Consider the following 20,929-nt stretch of genomic DNA (forward strand, 5'->3'; position numbering starts at 1 on the left):
TTTGTTTTGGTTTTATTACATCTTGTTATGGGTATGATATGATCATAAAACGTTTTGGAATATATTCGAATGGAAAACAGTATTAAAAAAAAAATAGCATTGAAACAGTAGCCCCCACAGTAAATGGACAGTATTAGAGTGGTCCAAATCTGATGCAATGTACTTGTCCTAAATCTCTTGGCTTCTTGCTGATTTGTTGTAGGGCAGGAGCACGCAGACTTTGTGCAGTGCTTAAATCCGTCACTAACTGCTGCTGTCGTCAGGTGCCTGTCCTCCCGGTAGCTGTTTGGTCAGGTGTGCCTTGTGTGCACATGCACAGTCCTCCGTTTTTGCCTACTGATTCTTCTTCCTGTGTGTACGGCTCTCTCCTTCTGCACAATACAGACTCCACTACATTCACTCTGTGCTTACTCAGCCTGGCATGGACCTCGCTCCATGTGTACTGCGCCCTCCCTTTACATGTACTGATTCCTCATTCTGCTTGCTGGGGTTAGGGCGGAAAGGCCATGTCTGCCCACTATTTTGTGACACTCTTTTTCAGCCAGTAGAAACACATTCTTTTCTTCTCTTTAACACTTCCATATGGTAAATCTATAGATGGGCAGTTAATACATAAAGATTCATTATATGAGTTTAGTGTAGAGTATACCAGTTCCCCAGAGATCAAATTATTTTAAATTGCTGCATTTTAACTACATTGCTGCATTGTAACTGCATTTTAACTACATACATTTTGGTAAAATAAATAAAGAAATCCAAACAATGTAAACAAGTGCGTGTGCACTTAGACTCCTCCCAAACTTGTAAAGAGCAGAACATCAGAATATGCTACTGGACGTTTGGGATGTCTAGCAAAGCAAGCATCAGACTATCATCCTTCCTTTACATTGTCCAACATTCCCACCTCAGCACCAGTAATATAGGCTCTGGCCATTAATTCTTGAACTACATAATGCAGAGAGGGCATACCATTTTTATTTTAATTCTTTATTCATTTTTGCAATAAACAAACAGATTTGAATAAATAAATATCAAAACAATAAGAAACCAGTTATATTAGAGAGATAAATATAGATCAGAGCTCTACATGGGGAGAAACTGAGATTGGCATAGCAGCTATCAAAATACACTGATAAGTCCTGAAGTTAGCTAGCGACTGCAAGGTAATATTCATAGCTGGCCATTCTAAATAATTTAGCCCGATATAACTTACCTGGCTAAGTTACACTGTATATTCAGTGGCATGGCTATGTTGCTGAATATACAGGTATATATTTGTACTTAGCCACATAAATTGTAACCTGCTCTATAGCAGGTCTAACTTAGTTGATTAACTTGTGCAGCTAAGACTAAATATTGCTACTTAACTGCATAAGTTATGAAGCTAAGTTGCTCTGCCCCTTCCGCCCACAATTTGAGGTTAAAAAGTTAGTTGCATAAGTGACTTATGTGGCAAAGTGGTGCCATTGAATGTAGGCACATTTTCAGCAGCCACATAAATTACACTTAAGTGGCTAAATAGCACTGAGTGCGCTTTGAATATTGATCTCTGCACAACTTAAAAACTACTTATTTTGTAGAAAAACCTCTTGACGGAATACGGTCACAAAAATATAAATATTTTGCACACAGTTTGCCAAACATCTGCATGGAAATCTTAATAGAAATGATCAATAGCAATAACTTTCCCTTTTAAGTTCAAAAATAGATTTTCTCTTCCTTTGTACATTTCTTGATACATCAGGAAAATTCAACATTTCTGACTTGTAAAGGAAGGATCCCTCCCATGAAAAAACTTTCTAAGGGTCCAACCTTGTCTAACTCTAATTCAAATATAACAAGCTAATTAGCTCTTAATGAAACAATGGTCTCGGAGTCTGCCACGGGCTATGTTGAATCCAAACAGTCTTGTAAAATAAAACCCCTTCAGACTCTATCTTCCCAATAGTGGGAAGATAGTATAACTTAGCTATAGAGGGAAGGGATTCAAGCATAGGCACACAGTTGTAAGAAATTGGGCCAGAGTTTTTCAAATCCAGTTTATTTACATAACTTCATCATCTAAACGAAATTCAAAGTGAATTAGAATAAGCCATATAGTATTGCATAATTACAAGCACAATCATTCTGACATGGGGAAGAGCTTTGAAGGCTTATTGAATGTATAATTTCTTCTTGTGGTGGTTGATCCTAGCAGTTGCAGAATAAATATTGTGCAGTTTCTACTGTGAAAATAAAGTATAAGCTGAATGCGAAAAATAGATGTTAACACCAGAAATGAAAACATGTGAAAATGTTGTTTTGTTTTGTTTTTTCTTATAGGCCCGGATTTTGTTGTTTGTGATGAAGGACATGTACTGAAAAATGAATCTTCAGCTATTTCTAAGGCCATGAATTCAATAAGATCGAGGAGGAGAATTATCCTGACAGGAACACCACTACAAAATAATCTAATAGAATGTATGTACAGCCGTTCTCTTTTTTTATATCTTAATAGAACTCCTTTGAGGATTTATTTATTTAGAATTTTTTATATACCGACATCCGTTTGCACATCGTATCGGTTTACAAGTAACTTGAAACTATTTAGGCATGGGCCTTCACATAGAACTTTACATAGAACTTTACATAGAACAAAACTATCTGAACATAATTGGAAAACACTTTTTTGGTCTAAGATTCGCTTGATTCCTCAAGGTAGTTATTTGATTCTCTATCAACAAACAGGCATTAATCAGCCATAATGCATGGGTGTTGTAATCAGATTGTGCTGACAAGGGCCTAACTCTCAAGAGCTTAATGAGTCTTACTGAGCATGTGCAGAAGTTCCTGTGCAAGCACACTACCTCTTCGTTCAAGTTACCGCATACACATGATCCCAGTTCCTCAAAATATTTTTTTTACCTTGTTCTGAGCCTCTATGAGGGTGTGTGTATGTGGAAGGGACACTCTTACAGTGAATTTCTAGGGATATTCTGCTCAAAACATTTAAAATTCTGCAACTTTAATAACTATTTTCTGAAATAATTTAAAATGTAATTACTTAAAGACTGTCATGTAAATTGTTATTTTGACCATATAAAGTTTGCTGAATTTTCTGTTTTTGTGCGCAGAATTTTAAATGTTTTTGCGCAGAATTCCCCCAGGAGTAAACTATATCTTTTTTTGAGATGCAGTGACCAGAATTGCACACAGTATTCAAGACGCGGTTTCACTGTGGAGCAATACAGAGACATTATGACATCCATCCTTTTATTTGCCATTCCCTTCTTAATAATTCCTAACATTGTTTGCTTTTTTGACTGCTGCAGCACACTGAGCAGATGATTTCAAAGTATTATCCACTATGGTGCCTAGATCATTTTCCTGGGTGGTAGCTCCTAATATGGAACCTAGCATCAAGTAACTACAGCAAGGGTTATTTTTCCCTATATGCAACACCTTGCACTTGTCCACATTAAATTTCATCTGCCATTTGGATGCCCAATCTTCCAGTCTTGCAAGGTCCTCCTGTAATATATCACAATCTGCTTGTGATTTAACTATTTTGAATAATTTTGTATCACCTGCAAATTTGATAACCTCACTCGTATTCCTTTCCAGATCATTTATTTATTTATTTATTTATATATTGAAAAGCACCGGTCCAAGTACAGATCCCCGAGGCACTCCACTGTTTACCCTTTTCCACTGAGAAAATTGACCATTTAATCCTACTCTGTTTCCTGTCTTTTAACCAGTTTGTAATCCACGAAAGGACATCGTGTCCTATCCCATGAGTTTTTAGTTTTCTTAGAAGAATCTCATGAGGAACTTTGTCACTCACCTTCTGAAAATCCAAATACACTACGTCTACTGGTTCACCTTTATCCACATGTTTATTAACCCCTTCAAAACATGAAGCAGATTTGTTAGGCAAGACTTCCCTTGGGTAAATTTATGTTGACTGTGTCCCATTAAATCATGTCTTTCTATATGCTCTATGATTTTGATCTTGAGAATAGTTTCCACTATTTTTCCCAGCACTGAAGTCAGACTCACTGGTCCATAGTTACCCGGATCATCCCAGGAGCCTTTTTTAAATATTAGGGTTACATTGGCCACCCTCCAGTCTTCAGGTACAATGGATGATTTTAATGATAGTTTACAAATTTTAACTAATAGATCAGAAATTTCATTTTTTAGTTCCTTCAGTACCCTAGGATGCATACCATTCGGTCCAGGTGATTTGCTACTCTTTATTTTGTCAATCTGGCCTACCACATCTTCCATGTTCACAATGATTTTGTTCATTTCGTCTGACTCATCACCCCTGAAAACCATCTTTGGAACTGGAATCTCCCCAACATCCTCATAGTAAACATGGAAGCAAAGAATTCATTTAGTCTTTCTGCAATGGCCTTATCTTCCCTAAGAGCCCCTGTAACCCCTCTGTCATCTAATGGTCCAACCGACTCCCTCACAGGTTTCTTGCTTCGGATATATTTTAAAAAGTTTTTATTATGAGTTTTTGCCTCTATGGCCAACTTCAATTCAAATTCTCTCTTCGCCTGTCTTATCAATGTTTTACACTTAACTTGACAATGCTTATGTTTTATTCTATTTTCTTCAGATGGATCCTTCCAATTTTTGAAGGATTTTTTTTTGGCTTTTAACCTTGATGGTAATCGTTTTGCCTTCCTTCCACCTTTCTTAATGTGTGGAATACACATGGACTGCGCCTCTAGGATTGTATTTTTAAATAATGTCCATGCATGTTGAGCACTTTTAACCTTTGCAGCTGCACCTTTCAGTTTTTTTCTAACTATTTTCCTCATTTTATCAAACTTTCCCTTTTTAAAGTTTAGTGTTAGAGCTGCAGATTTACTTACTGTTCCCCTTCCAGTTATTAGTTTAAATTTGATCGTTATGATCACTGTTGCCAAGTGGTCCCACCATAATTACCTCTCTCACCAAATCCTGCGTTTCACTAAGAATTAAATCTAAAGTAGCTCCCTCTCTTGTTGGTTCCTGAACCAATTGCTCCATGAAGCAATCATTTATTACATCCAGGAACCTTGTCTCTAGCAAGTCCTGATGTTACATTTACCCAGTAAATATTGGGGTAATTGAAATCTCCCATTATTATGGCACTGCCAAATTGATTAGCTTCCCTGATTTCTCTAAGTATTTCATCATCTGTCTGACCATTTTGGCCAGGTGGACGGTAGTATACTCCTATCACTATACTCTTACCCAACACACATGGGATTTCTATCCATAAAGATTCTACCGAGCATCTAGTCTCTTGTATGATCTTTATCCTGTTGGACTCTATACCCTCCCGGACATGTTACATTTACCCATTTGTCATATTAACCAAGCTATTGTGCCTCCAACCTTTTTTTCCTAGACCACATGCACAGAAAGGAGAGAAGATTCTTCACTTTTTGGATTGCAAGAGCTTGGCACACTACCTAAAGAGGACTTTTGCTGTCAGGTTTCTTAACTGTTTGTGTCCTTTGATGCTAATAGATTGAGAAGGGTGGTTGCCAAATGAACTCTAGCAAACTGTATAGCACAGTGTTATGCAGACTGTCTTACAGATTACATACTATCGAAGCTCATTTGAGAGCTATGATGTGTTTGGTGGCTCATATGTGGACCACTTTTACTGTGAGATACGCAAAGCTACTACTTGGTTGTCTGTTCACATCTTTACGTCCCATTAGCGCCTGGACAGTATATTGAGGGACAATCACTTTGGACAAGTAGTTCTATTCAGCCTGTTCATTCAGTCCACTTTCCAGGTGGTTCTTTAAATAATTACTCTGCTTACAATCTTCAGCTTGGGACTTCCCATGAGTTATGGCTGATTTGGGTCTACTTGTCGACTGAGTAAACAAGTTTGCTTATCCATAAACCGGGTTCTTTATAGAAAAGATGAAAAAAATCATACTTAATACCTCGTTGACTGACTTGCTAAAGCTTAAGCTCTGGAAGCAATTAAAGGGCTCACGAGGCAGCGTGGGCACTCCACACATGGTAGTAAAACTTTTTTATTGAGCTTTGAGAGTTGGGTCCTTGTCAGCACTGTTGGATGACTCCACCTACATCTTATGACTGATTAATCCTGCTGTCCGCGGAGACCCCTGTTTACAGGTAAGCAAACTTGCTTTCTTGGCGTAACTTATTAAGTTCTGTTGTGGTATTTGTTTTGTTTTTGTTTACTTTTATTTTTGATTGGTGGCTGTTAGATATGTACATTTTTGCCCTTTGTCCACATTTTTTTTAGCTTGATTAAAAAGTGATATAAGGAAAAGGAGTAGTGTGATTGGACCAATAATATTGTATGGCCTTGTGTTAAAATCCTGCAGTGCATAGCTCTGACCTCATTTTCAAAGTACTTGGCATTTTTGGATTCCTAGTTGCTGACATGAATTACATAGACAAATATTATGCATGTGTAAAGTGACAGGAACTCTCTTTTTTCTAAAGAGTAGGTAACGTAAGCCTTTGGCTTTTTGTAAGTTACAGAGACAAAATACTTGGACAGTGTTGTGTTTTTGGGGTTTTTTTTTTAATTTTTATTTTGACCTGGTAGATTTTGCTTGCGCCTTTGTACTTCAGCTGGACCCAAGGCTGGCATCTGGTGCCTTGAACCTTCATTTGCAACTGACCAGGATTTTTCCTCTAGTTTATATCTGTCTCCCTCCAGTCCCAACATGCCTAGTATTGTTATTGCAGTGATTGACTAGGGGCAATGCACCAGGGCTGCTTCTGGAACCCTGCAGTCATGGGCCCTGAATCAGATCACCAGGTGCCATCCTCAAGCAGTAACCATGACTACTCCCCCAGGGGCTGTGAATGCTGTCTCTGCAGTATTCCCAGCTATAGCAGACTTGGGATGTACAAGACCCAAGTCGGGCATTGAACCAGGGACCGCTTTCATGTCAGCAAGCAGCACATACCATCTGAACTACTGGTTTGGCCCTATGCTTTTTTAAATATAGCATATAACTGTATGACCTAAAAAATCAGAGCTAGAGATTTTTCTCAATACATAAGACTTTCAATACTGGGTCAGACCAAAGGTCCATCAAGCCCAGCATCCTGTTTCTAACTGTGGCCAAGCCAGGTCACAAGAACCTGGCAGGATCCCGAGGGGTAGAGAGATTCCAAGCTGCTTATCCCAAGAATAAGCAGTGGGATTCCTGCAACTCCACTTTAATAATGGTTTATGGACCTTTCCTCCAGGAACTTGTCCAAACCTTTTTTTTTTAACGGGCTACACTAATTGCTTTCATCAAGTCTTCTTTCAGTGAATTCCAAAGCTTAATTATGCATTGAGTAAGAAAATATTTTCTCGTATTAGTTTTAAATATATTCCCTGGTAACTTCATTGTGTGTCCCGTGGTTTTTTGTACTTTTGGAAAGAGTAAACAACTGATTGTTTACTCATTCCATTCCACTCATTATTTTATAAACCTCTATCATATCCCCCCTCAGCCGTCTCTTCTCCAAGCTGAAAAGTCCTAATCTCTTTGGTCTTTCCTCATAGGGGAATTGTTCTATACCCTTTATCATTTTGGTCGCCCTTCTCTGTACCTTTTCTAATTCTGCTATATCTTTCTTGAGATGGGGTGGCCAGAACTGCACACAATACTCAAGATGACTTTGCACCATGGAGTGATACATGATGTTCTCTGTTTATTCTCCATTCCTTTCCTAATAATCCTGAGCTTTCTATTTGCTTTCTTGGCTGCTGTTGCACTCAGAGCAGAAGATTTCAATGTATTTTCAATGATGACACCTAGATCCTTTTCCTGGGTGGTGACGCCTAATGTGGAACCTTGCCTTATGTAGCCATAGTTTGGGTTTCTCTTCCCTAAATGCATCACTCTGCATTTGTCCACATTAAATTTCATTTGCCGTTTGCATACCTAGTCTCCCAGTTTTGCAAGGTCCTCTTTCAGTTTTGTGATTTAACAACTTTGAATAATTTGTGTCATTGGCAAATTTGATCACTTTACTTGTTCCCATTTCCAGGTCATTTATAAATATATTAAAAAGCAGTGGTCCCAGTACAGATCCCTGGGGCCTCCACTATTCACCTTTTCTCCATTGGGAAAATTTACCATTTAGCCCTGCTCTCTGTTTTCTATCTTTTAACCAGTTGACACTTCATAATAAGACGCTGCCCCCATCCCATGTCTTTTTAACTTCTAAGAATTCTCTCATGACGGACTTTGTCAAACGCTTTCTGAAAATCCAGATGCACTATATCAACTGGCTCACCCTTATCCACATGTTTATTTATGCCCTCAAAAAAAATGTAACAGATTTGTGAGGTTAGACTTCCTTTGGCTAAATCTATGTTGGCTTTGTCCCATTAAACCATGCCCATCTAAATATTCATCAGTTTTGTTCTTTATGATAGTTTCTACAATTTTGCCTGGCATAGACAGCAGATTCACTGGTCTGTAGTTTCCTGGATCACCCCTTGATCCCTTTTTAAAAATTGGCATGACATTGGCAACCCTCCAGTTTTCAGGTACCACAGATGATGATATTGATAGTTTACAAATTTCCAGAAGCAAGTCTTCAGTTTCATTTCTCATTTTTTTCAGCACTTTGGGATGTATACCATCTGGTCCAGGTGATTTGCTGCTCATTATTTTGTCCATTTGCCCTAGTACATCTTCCAGGTTCATTAAGACTTGTTTCAGTATATTATTTCTGGCATGCATTTATCTCTACCATCACTTGTATGATATATCTGAGGGAACACAAATTACTGCTTTAAACAGAACCCTCATTAAGAGTATGAATATATTTAGATAATTTTAGCCACTCATAATAGGCACCACTGGCACACCAAATGCCTTTTAATTAATCATCGGTTAGCACATAACATGTTTTTTTTCAAATTTTCCTTAACAAGATGGACATTCACAAATCATTTAAAGATAAGTTGGAATTTTATTTGGAAAAACACACATAATCAAACTTAAAAACATCAGAATATACTGAGCCACAAAGACAAGAAGGACAAAAGATAATAATTGAATCGTGACGAATAAATCAAAGGAGATAAATCTCAAAACTACCCTCTAAAATGTGAAAAATATGATTTCGTTTTAATTTTCCTTACTCTTTACCTGAAGTACTAGATGATTTATTATTACGTATTAGATAATCTCACTTGGTAGATATTAATGCCTGTCTATGAATACCACTTCTGTACCCAATCATTGTTTGTTGAGTATAACGATGAATGTCACTTTATAAACCGTTATGATCTATACATGGAATGACGGAATATAAAATGTTTAAATAAAGAGAGAAGATATTCATGTAATCTCTGTATGGCTTTGTAATCCTTAAGTGCCCCTTTTGACCCTTGATTATCTAATGGTCCAACTGACTCCCTCACGCAGATGTTTTACCTTTAATTTACTTGAAAAAGTTAGTTTGTTTTTGCTTTCACAGCAAGCTTCTTTTCAAATTTTACTTTCCTTATCAATGCTTTGCATCTGAATTGCCAGTGCTTATGATTCCTGTTTTCTTCATTCAGATCCCTTTTCTGTTTCTTGAAAGATATTCTTTTAGATATTATAGCCTCTCTTACCTCACCTTTTAACTATGCCGGTAGTCATTTAATCTTCTTTCCATCTTTTCTAATGCGTGAAATACATCTGTTCTGGGCTTCAAGTGATGGTATTTGTAAACATACCTAAGCTAAATTCTTAATCTTTGCAGTTGCTCCTTTTCAGTTTTTTCCTAACCATTTTCCTCATTTTATCAGTCACCTTTTTGCGTTCCCTCCAGTTATTAAGTCAAATTTGATCATGTTGTGATCACTATTGCCAAGTGGCTCCAGCACTGTTATCTCTTGCACCAAATCCCGTGTTCCACTAAGGACTGGGTCTAAAACAGTTTCCCCTCTTGTACCAGCTGCTCCATGAAGCAGTCATTTATTTCATCTAGGAACTTTACTTCTCTAGAATATCCTGATGTAACATTCACCCAGTCAATACTGGAGTAATTGAAATCACCCATTATTGTGCTAATTTCGTTTTGCATTTCTTTGTCTGTTAGTTCATTCTGGTCAGGTGGACGGTAATACACCCCCATTACTATTTTATTCCTCTTTTCACCTGGAATTTCTATCCATAAAGATTCAACATTGCATTTTGTTTTCTGCAGAACTTTTATCCTGTTTGACTCAATGCTCTCTTTAACATATAGTGCAACCCCTCTATTAATTTGATCCATCCTATCATTTTGATGTAATTTGTACCTGATATCAGTGTCCCATTGGTTCTCCTCCTTCCACCAGCTCTCTGGGATGCCAATTATATCTACGTCTTCATCCAGTGCTATACACTCTCTCTCCCATCTTAGTTTTTATACTTATAGCATTTGTATATAGACATTTCAAAGAGTTCTTTTGTTTGTATTAACAGCCTGCTCTTCAGTTGACAGGACTAATTTTTTTTTATCTTTCTGCACTTTACTTAAAGATACTTGGCATTTATTGCAACCTCTCTAGTGGGATGCCTTATTTTCCCTGTTCTCTTAGATCCTTCAAAGATACATCTAGGTAAGGAGCCTTCTTGAATGAAGAAAAGAATTCATGGGGGTAACCTGCTTGGTGGCAGTTACTACCCTTAAAGTGCACGAGGATTGCTTGAATTGTGCTTTGCTTTTGAACTTGGCCATAGAAGCAGTCTTGTTCTTTTTCCCTTATGTCTGCGTATCAGTACCCCAGACTGTAAAAGTCGGGGCACATGTTGGTTGTCCTCTGAATCCAATTCTCCTTTTCCCCCACACCGTCAAAGTGGAGAGCGATGTCCAATTGGATAGCACTTGTGTCAAAAGCATCAAGGCTTATTGGTTAAGGGTAGCAATCCCCATGCACTTTAAGGGTAGTAACTGCCACCAAGCAGGTTACTCCCATGAATTCTTTTCTTCATTTCCGTCCTTCGGCCTTTAGGGATCCACAGTGTTTTTCCCATGCTCATTCTTTGTTTTTGTATTCACCTTCTCCTCCGGAAGGGCATTCCCAGGCATCCACCACCCTTTCCGTGAAGAAATATTTCCTGGCATTGGCTCTGAGTTGTCCACCCTGGAGATTGGTTTCATGACTCCTAGTTCTACTGTTTCCTTTCCAACGTAAAAGATTTGGAATATGTGCAACATTAAAGCCTTTCAGGTATCTGAAGGTCTGTATCATATCTCACCTACACTTCCTCTCTTCCAGGGTGTACATATGCAGATGCTTCAGCCTTTCCTCCTAAATCTTCCGGTAGAGACCCCATACCTTTTTGCTCACTCTTCTCTGGACCGCCTCCATCCTGTCTCTATCCTTTTTGAGATACAATTTCCAGTACTGAACACAGTACTTCAGGTGAGGCCTCACCAAGGACCTGTACAAGGGCATCACCACCTCCTTTTCCTTACTGGTTATTCCTTTCTCTTTGCAGCCCAGCATTCTTCTGGCTTTAGCTATCGCCTCGTCACATTGCTTCGCCACCTTCAGATCGCCAGACACCATCACACAAAGGTTGCTCTCCCAGTCTGTGCACATTAGTCTTTCACTCCCATCACATGCAGCTCTTTTGGATTGCATGACTCTGCACTTCTTGGGCATTGAATCCCAACTGCCAAATCCTCAGCCACCCTTCAAGCTTTCTTAATTCGCACTTCATGTTTTCTACTCCTTCAGGTGTGTCCACTCTGTTGCAGATCTTAGTACCATCCGCAAATAGATAAACTTTATTTTCTATCCCTTCTGCAATGTCACTCACAAAGATATTGAACAGAACTGGTCCCAAAATCAATCCTCATGGCACTCCACTTAATACTTATCCCTTCAAAGTAGGTTCCATTTACCATTACACGCTGTCTCCTGTCAGTCAATCAGTTTGCAATCCAGGCCACTATCTTGGCACCCACTCCCTTTGGGCTTCAAGCTCATTCAGAGAAAGGACTGAGATCTGCAGCATCCCTAGTCCCAGCAGATCCAGGAAGTCCAGGTCCATACACATGGCAGGGCACAGCACTGCTGCTGTGCCACTAAGCTAGCTCTTGCTCATTTTAATCCTCCTTCTCAGTTTAGATTCACTTCTTTAGTGGCAATAGTCTTTCTTTCTTGCTTGGGGAGGAAGAGAACATGAGGCTGATGCTAAGAAGGAAGTGTTCACAGCCACTGGAGGAGGCGGATTCATACTCATTGTGCAATGGCAATACCTAGTGACTGAATTAATGGCTCATGATTGTAGAGTTCTGGAAGGAGTCCTAGCACATGTTCCACGGTCCAGGACCATTGCTCCAAAAACTGGACTCAAGTAAGTTGGGAGGCGATGCAAAATAGGGGAGAGACTCAAGGGGTAGCTACAATTGAAGCTCTTGGCACCAGATCCCAGGTCTGGCTCTGATTGAGCTGGAAGCTCAGAAGGAGCAGGCGAAATCTGCCAGGTCAAAAAACACCCAAAACACAACACTTCATTACCTTGAGCATTCAATTATATGATAACTGTTGCACTTTAAGCTTTGTGTAAACATTAACTTTTTTTTTTTCCCCCCAGACCACTGCATGGTAAATTTTATCAAGGAAAATTTGCTTGGTTCTGTGAAAGAGTTCAGAAACCGTTTTATTAATCCAATCCAAAATGGTCAGTGTGCGGATTCCACCCTAGTAGATGTCCGTGTTATGAAAAAGCGTGCCCACATCCTGTACGAGATGTTGGCAGGATGTGTTCAGGTATGTTCATACTTGTTTGCTGTTCCCAGTCTGTTGCCATAAATGTATCTAACTTATGGCTAGGCATCAAACGTTCAAAAGCGAGGGAGAGTCTTGATATTCCATGAAATTTGGAGAATTCTCTGGGACAGCTGCTACGATTTCTATTAAAAAGTTTAAAATTAATTTTGGTGGAGAGGCCGAAGAATTCATATTCAGGTATATATTTCACCAGGAAGTCTCAAGATAACTCCTAAATGTTAGAGATTGGACTGAAAACTGTTCTCACTTACCAGAAAAATGATGGGAGAAGACGCTGGAGTAAGAGCGGGAGCTTCGTCTGTATACACACAGTGATTCTAGAAGACGATTACGGAGAGGCTACTTCACCCTACAGAAATGCAAGGAATTAAAATGTCTGGGTGTGAAGGGGGTAGGATCTGAGAGTCCAGCCTGTTTGTCTTGGCGTGGAGGCTGGTTTAGGAAAAATAGAAGGTAATTTTGAAAGGCATGGCAGCGGGTAAAACAATGCTTTACCTGGAGCAATAGCCTGGTTTAAAATTCCCACCTGAAATGCAGTAAACGTACATGTGTGTACCCTGTGTGCATCCGTTGATTAGCATGAGCACCTGCATTCCCCAGGGTGGAGGGGCTTGAACTTGAGCACCTATGTCTCCATTTTCAGAAGCGCATATGTTTTCCCAAACGGAGTCCGTGCACGTAATAGCCTTGAATGAGGGCAAATTGGGTAGGATAACTTTCAAGGGATTCTTATGTCCATAAATTTCCTTTGGAACTTGATGTAATTTATCCGTGTATTTGCTGCATAATTTATGAAGGCTTTTATAAAATTTCCCCAAAAGTGGACCCAAAAATGGTGGTGGTTTAGGCTTTCTAGTTCACTGAATCAGCCACGTGCTCAGAAATAATTAACCTCTCCATGTTAGGAGAGTAGATGGGCAGAATCTGGGATGTTCTGGCAATGAAATAAAAATAAAAATATGAATGCTCTTCCTTACCTGGATTGAATCCACTGGAGACAAATCCTGCTCATTAAAAAAAAAAAAAGTTTAATAATACATTTGATGTACTTTTGTTACTCACTATAAATGTATTGTCACTTAAATGAGCTAAAAGCAATGATTTGTTGATATTAATGCTTGGTATTTATATGAAAAAGTCAAGAGCAGCTGCCTGGGTCTGATATGAAGGGACCGTCATCTACCTTGCCCTGAGCTTGCCAACTCATCTTTTAAGGCTTTTTTTATGCTTACAGGGTAATCAGTGTATGATTAAATTGTAGTTTGCTGTATATAATGTCAAATAGCCAAGTTAAAAAACAAACAAACAACAAAACACCAGAAAAGTTTAGTGGAGCAATTCCCACCCTCTGCAGCTGACCTGATTCAGAACTCTCTGGTTGCAATATGGTGATACTTTAGGACAGAAAAAGATGGAATTAGCCAATGTTTGTATTTCTGATTGGTCTTTTCTAACATACAGATCTATAAATGTTGCATTGCTTCCATGTTTTCTAAGCAATTTGTGCAGTAACCAAGCATGTTTCTACCCTTCATACACCTCACTATAGCTTTTTACCCCCCCCCCCCCCCCCCCCCACGGGATGTGTTTCTGCTTCTCACTGCTTGCTGGGTGTTCAATAAAAGCAAATCACCTAAGAAAAGTGGTGAGCAAATGTCAAAGCTAAAAAAAAACCACAATCCTCTCTCTCTCCTTACTTACGACTTTGTACATTGATCTGTTTACAGGTTACAGACAATGCAATTGAATTTCTTCTCTTAGGCTTATTGAGCTAGTAGATAACTTTTTGGAATAGAGCAAGTTGGGGTAAAAAAAATATTTTGAAAACTTAGGCAGCGATCAATTATTTTAGGCATTTAAAAAAATCTTTTTTCTTAGCATTCAGACAGATTAATACACACCAGTGGGTTATGCACCTCTACCAGCAGATGGAAACGGAGCAAAGCTGATGACAGGGTATATATACCAGTGCACTGACATCAGCCCACCAGTATTCGCCATCTCCAGCTGATTGTGAACATGCATTTATCTATTTATTTATTTATTTTTATATACCGATGTTCCTGTAAAGAATACATATCGCACCGGTTTACAAGGAACTGAACAGTCGCCTCCAGGGCGGAAATACATTTTGATTGTTAATTTTAAAAAAAAAAAAAATAAATTTTTTTTTTTCATTTCCTAGCTTGTAGACAGATGGACTCAGGACCAGTGGGTTTATGCTCCCCTGCCAGCAGGTGGAGTCTAAGTAAGCTGACATCATAGTATATATAGCCCTGCAGTGACCCCAGCCTTGCCAGTATTCTCCATTTCCAGCAGATGGTGGACTTGCATCTCCCCATGGGGATTGCTTTGAGTTTTTTGGAAGGAGAGATCTGAAATTCTAAATTCAGGAAAGAAAGCCCTGCTCTTCTGTTGTGATACCTAAAGGTCCCTCCCCCAGCTGAGAATTCTTTTTTTTTTTTATTTAATTTTTATTTATTTCAAAATAATAACAAAGCATTTAACATCTTTGTGCAGAAACAAAAGTATTAACAGAAATAAAATATATAGGAAATATATGTATAATATACAGTCCACAAGTCAAGCGATGAGGGAAGAGTACAATGGAGCCCAACAAAGGAAATTAATCTTAGAAAGAGAAAAAAGGCAGTAACATGTCAATCCTGCCCTTAAAATGCCTAAGATATAGTACTCTCTAGGGGAGAGGAGATAGCTAGCAATCCTTTCCAAGAATCAAGAAACAATTTAAGTTGTTCAGGAACAAAAAATATAAATGTATCATTATTTAACGTAATGGTACATCTACATGGGTATCTTAAATGAAAAGATGCTCCCAAAGAATGGGCTTCCTGTTACAAGGACAGAAAACCTTTCCTCCTCCCTTTGCTAAATCAGGAAAAATGTGAACTGACTCATGAAATGAACTCCCATATTTTGAAAGTAATTACGCATTACTAAACCAATATCCTTCTCATGGATAAATGAAACCAGAAGTGTTGCTCTTTTAAGAATCTCCGTAGTAGAGGATTCCATGAACTGCGTTAAATTTTCAAAGTCCACTTGATGTTGTGCCTGAACTTCTCTTGATCTTGTAAACAGTAGAAAATATACTTTATTTAATAATGGAATATCCTCTATGGAAACTTTTAATAATACGAGGCTGTTCTCCCATTATCCTTGGAAAGTTTAATAATCCTAAGATGATTCTCCATGAATTCAACTTTCCTATTTATAGCCATGCGTTCCTTGATTATTGATGACTGAACCTTCTGGACGTCTTCCACTTTGTCTTCCAAACTTTGCAGTCTATTTAAATGAGTTATATTCCAAGGACAGAGCGTCCAACTTTAGACATAACTGATTCATTTTTTAGAAGAACAGCCCTGAAATGCAGGTCCTAACGGGGCCACAATTTATCAGAGAGAGTCTAAAGTCACCACAGGTGGCTTTGGAGGTGTAGATACCAAAGGTATATGGCCCAAAGTTACTGGGGCTAAAGAAGGCTGCTCATTCAGAGTAGTATTCAAAAGAGGCTTACCTCTACCAAAACGACCAGGGTCAGAAGCAATGGCAACCTCCAAGCCCCCACTTGTTGCCATTGGAGTTGAATGCCCAACCGTGCGCTCTGAGACAACTCCCTCGATAGCAGGTCCCGTCCTAGGTAAGGTTGGGCATGCTAACGCCGATTCCAGAGGCAGTACGAGAGAAAACGCCGGTGGTGTCCTTAAGGCGGGAGGGCTTAAGGAAATCTCCTCCGGCGAAACAGAGGCTCCTATTCCATATTCATCAGCAGGGATCGCCACTCCCAACTGCAGGGTTGTAGTCGGCTCAGGAATGGTTCGCTTCCCAGGAGGAAGAGAAGATGCCGAGGGGAACACTCGCACTTTCCCCTTATGCTTAGGAGGCATATCGGAGGAAGAAACAAAGTCGAAGCGCTGGGCGAGGTGAGCTGAACTTAGTCCAGTAGCTGGGTTTCCTGGCATGGACTTGGCTGCTAATTCACCTGAAAGGCAGCAAGTGGAGGAGGCTGAGGGCAGCAGTGAAGGCAGATGCCCTCTCCCTCTGGAGCTAGAGACAGTCTCTATACTCTGCCGGCAATTGCTGAGCTCAGGTAACGTTTAAAAAAAAAAAGGGAAAGTATTAACCTGAATCAGAGAAAGTTAGAGGGGCAAAACGATTACCGGCAGATGAAATTTAATGTGAACAAGTGCAAGGTGTTGCAATTAGGGAAAAATAACCCTTGCTGTAGTTACACAATGTTAGGTTCCATATTAGGAGCTACCACCCAAGAAAGAGATCTAGGCGTCATAGTGGATAATACTTTAAAATAGTCGGCTCAGTGTGCTGCAGCAGTCAAAAAAGCAAACAATGTGAGGAATTAGGAAGGGAATGGTTAATAAAATGGAAAATGTCATAATGCCTCTATATAACGCTCCATGGTGAGACCGCACCTGGAATACTGTGTACAACTATGGTCACCGCATCTCAAAAAAGATATAGTTGCGATGGAGAAGGTACAGAGAAGGGCAGCCAAAATGATAAAGGGGATGGAACAGCTCCCCTATGAGAAAAGATTGAAGAGGTTAGGGCTGTTCAGCTTGGAGAAGAGACGGCTGAGGGGGGATATGATAGAGGTCTTTAAGATCATGAGGTCTTGAACGAGTAGATGTGACTCGGTTATTTACACTTTCGAATAATAGAAGGACTAGGGGGCATTCCATGAAGTTAGCAAGTAGCACATTTAAGACTAATCGGACAAAAATTCTTTCACTCAACGCACAATAAAGCTCTGGAATTTGTTGCCAGAGGATGTGGTTAGTGCAGTTAGTGTAGCTGGGTTCAAAAAAGGTTTGGATACGTTCTTGGAGGAGAAGTCCATTAATGGCTATTAATCAAGTTTACTTAGGTAATAGCCACTGCTATTAATTGCATCAGTGGCATGGAATCTTCTTAGTGTTTGGGTAATTGCCAGGTTCTTGTGGCTTGGTTTGGCCTCTGTTGAAAACAGGATGCTGGGCTTGATATGGACCCTTGGTCTGACCCAGCATGGCAATTTCTTATGTTCTTATGTACCAGCATGGTTAAAAGGTGAGGTGAAGGAGACTATATTACCCAAAAGATCTTCATTCAAAAATTGGAAGAAGGATCCATCAGAAGAAAATTGGTTAAAGCATTGGCAAGTTAAATGTAAGACATTGATAAGACAGGCTAAGAGAGAATTTAAAAAGAAGTTGGCCGTAGAGGCAAAAACTCACAAAAAAAACTTTTTAAAATATATCCGAAGCAGAAAGCCTGTGAGGGAGTCAGTTGGGACCATTAGATGATCGAGGGGTTAAAGGGGCACTTAGAGAAGATAAGACCATCGCGGAAAGATTAAATAATTTCTTTGCTTCTGTGTTTACCGAAGAGGATGTTGGAGAGATACTCGTTACGGAGAAGGTTTTAATGGGTGATTTATTCAGATCAACTAAACCAAGATGTGGTATGCTTGATTGACAAACTGAAGAGTAATAAATCACCTGGACCCGGGTACTATACCCCCCAGGGTTCTGAAAGAACTAAAAAATGAAATTTCAAACCTATTTCAATTAATTTGTAACTTATCAATAAAATCATCCTATGTACCTTAAGATTGGAAGATGGCCAATGTAACCCCTATATTTAAAAAGGATCCAGGGGTGATCCAGAAAACTATAGGCCGGTGATCCTGACTTCAGTCCCGGGAAAAATCATGGAAACTTGTAAAGAATAAAATCACAAAACCTTTAGATAGTCATGGTTTGGGACACAGCCAGCATGGATTTACCCAAGGGCAGTCTTGCCTCACAAATCTACAGTTTGTTTGAAGGGGTTAATAAACATGTGGACAAAGTTGAACTGGTAGATGTGGTGTATTTGGATTTTCAGAAGGCATTCGACAAAGTCCTGCATGAGAGGCTTCTAAGAAAACTAAAAATTCATGGGATAGGAGGTGATGTCCTTTCGTGGATTACAAACTGGTTAAAGGACAGGAAACAGAGAGTAGGATTAAATGGTCAATTTTCTCAGTGGAAAAGGGTAAACAGTGGAGTGCCTCAGGGATCTGTACTTGGAGTAGTGCTTTTTAATATATTTATAAATCATCTGGAAAGGAATACGACGAGTGAGGTGGTCAAATTTGCAGATGACACAAAATTATGCAGAGTTGTTAAATCTCAAGCGGATTATGATGAATTCAGGAGAACCTTGCAAGGCTGGATGATTGGGCTTCCAAATGGCAGATGAAATTTAAGGTGGACAAGTGCAAGGTGATGCATATAGGGGAAAATAACTCTTGCTGTACTTACACAATCAGGCCGATACCATACAGTGTGCTCCCGCACTCTTAGCCCAGGTTTGGACGCGCGTTTTCAACGCGCTAGCTTTACCCCTTATACAGTAAGTGGTAATAGCGCGTCGAAAACGCGCATCCAACCCCCCGAAACTAATGGCGCCCGCAACATGCAAATGCATGATGATGGCCCTATTAGTTATTCCCGCACGATACAGAAAGTAAAATGTGCAGCCAAGCTGCACATTTTACTTTCAGATATTAACGCCTGCCGGCACCGGGGAAGTGTACAGAAAAACAGAAAAAAACTGCTTTTCTGTACACCCTTCGACTTAATATCATAGTGATATTAAGTCAGAGGCCCCAAAATTTTCCGAACCTGTGGCTGTCAGCGGGTTTGAAAACCGAAGCCGGAAAAATTGAGCATCGGCTGTCAAACCTGCTGACAGCTGCTGCTCCTTTTACCGCGGGGCCTAATTTGCATAGGCCACCCTCCTGTATCGCGCGCCCAGGAGAATGGCCTGTGTGCGCGCCGGGAGAGCGGGCGCTTGCCTGCTCTCCTGCACGTTTTTCTATATCGGCCTGAATGTTAGGTTCTATCTTAGAAGTTACCACCCAGGAAAGAGATCTAGGCGTCGTAGTAGGTAATACTCAGTGTGCTGCAGCAATCAAAAAAGCAAACAGAATGTTAGGAATTATTAGGAAGGGAATGGAAAATTAAATGGAAAATGTCATAATGCCTCTGTATCGCTCCATGGTGAGACTGTACCTTGAATACTGTGTACAATTCTGGTTGCCGCATCTCAAAAAGGATATAGCTGCAGTGGAGAAAGTGCTGAGAAGGATGACGAAAATAAGGGGCATGGAACGGCTGCCCTATGAGGAAAGGCTGAAGAAGTTAGGGCTGTTCAGTTTGGAGAAGAGATAACTGAGGGGGGATATGATAGAGGTCTACAAAATTATGAAAGGTCTTGAACAAGTTAATGTAAATCTGGGACCAGGGGGGCACTCCATGAAGTTAGCAAGTAGCTCATTTAAAACAAATCTAAGAAAATTCTTTTTCACTCAGCACATAGTTAAGCTCTGGAACTCATTGCTAGAGGATGTGGTTACAGCAGTTAGTATTGTTGGGTTTAAAAAAGGTTTGGATAAGTTCCTAGCGGAAAAATCCATAAACTGCTATTATGGTAATTAATAAGCAATAGTTGCTCGAGATCTATTTAATGTTTAGGTACTTGCGACTTGGATTGGCCTCTGTTGGAAACAGGATGCTGGGCTTGATGGACCCTTGGTCTGATCCAGTATGGAATATCTTATGTAAGCATGGAAAAAGCAGCCATTTAAATTCAAAAGCTGTTTGTACCCCAAGAAAAAGGGATCCACCTGCTTCCCCTCCTTCCCTTGTAAAGCATGTGTGATCTGTACTTGCTCTGCGGCCTCTGTATACATCAGCCACTGGATAGAGGGTGATGAATGTCTCTGTGTGCCTCTGATAGTTGTCTAGAGCAGCGATTCTCAACCAGTGTGTCGCCAAGCACCAGCAGGTGTATCACGGCATCCCCCTTACCCCAGTTGGGGCGGAAGGGCCTATCAGGGGATCGCTCATCCCCCGGTGGGCCGATGCCGTTAATAGCAAAGTAACGCTGCGTGCTGCCACTGGAGGCCAGTACTTGCTGAAGGTCAGTTCTATGTGTGTGACCGAAGTGAGGTATTTTACTAGCATGTAGGCATTTGTATCAATCTTATTTGTTGTGTTTTCTCAATAGGACATGCATTAGTGGTAAATTACTGTCTTTTTGTAAGTAGAGGTATTTTGCCTGATAGTAGAGGGAGTTTGTGTTGCTGTT

The 20,929-nt window shown here is 39.8% G+C and overlaps 1 protein-coding gene across 4 annotated transcripts in view; it reads left to right on the forward strand.

Annotated features, from left to right (window-relative positions):
- ATRX (ATRX chromatin remodeler) overlaps nt 1-20,929 on the forward strand; it is a 327,972-nt gene that overhangs the window by 188,948 nt on the left and 118,095 nt on the right. For all 4 annotated transcript variants that reach the window (XM_029607651.1, XM_029607652.1, XM_029607653.1 and 1 more), the window contains 2 exons: nt 2,323-2,460; nt 12,573-12,748. In XM_029607651.1, coding sequence (XP_029463511.1) covers nt 2,323-2,460; nt 12,573-12,748 — 314 coding nt within the window. The remainder of the gene's footprint in view (nt 1-2,322; nt 2,461-12,572; nt 12,749-20,929) is intronic.

Source organism: Rhinatrema bivittatum, chromosome 6, assembly GCF_901001135.1.
Source record: "Rhinatrema bivittatum chromosome 6, aRhiBiv1.1, whole genome shotgun sequence".
Lineage (NCBI taxonomy): Eukaryota > Metazoa > Chordata > Amphibia > Gymnophiona > Rhinatrematidae > Rhinatrema > Rhinatrema bivittatum.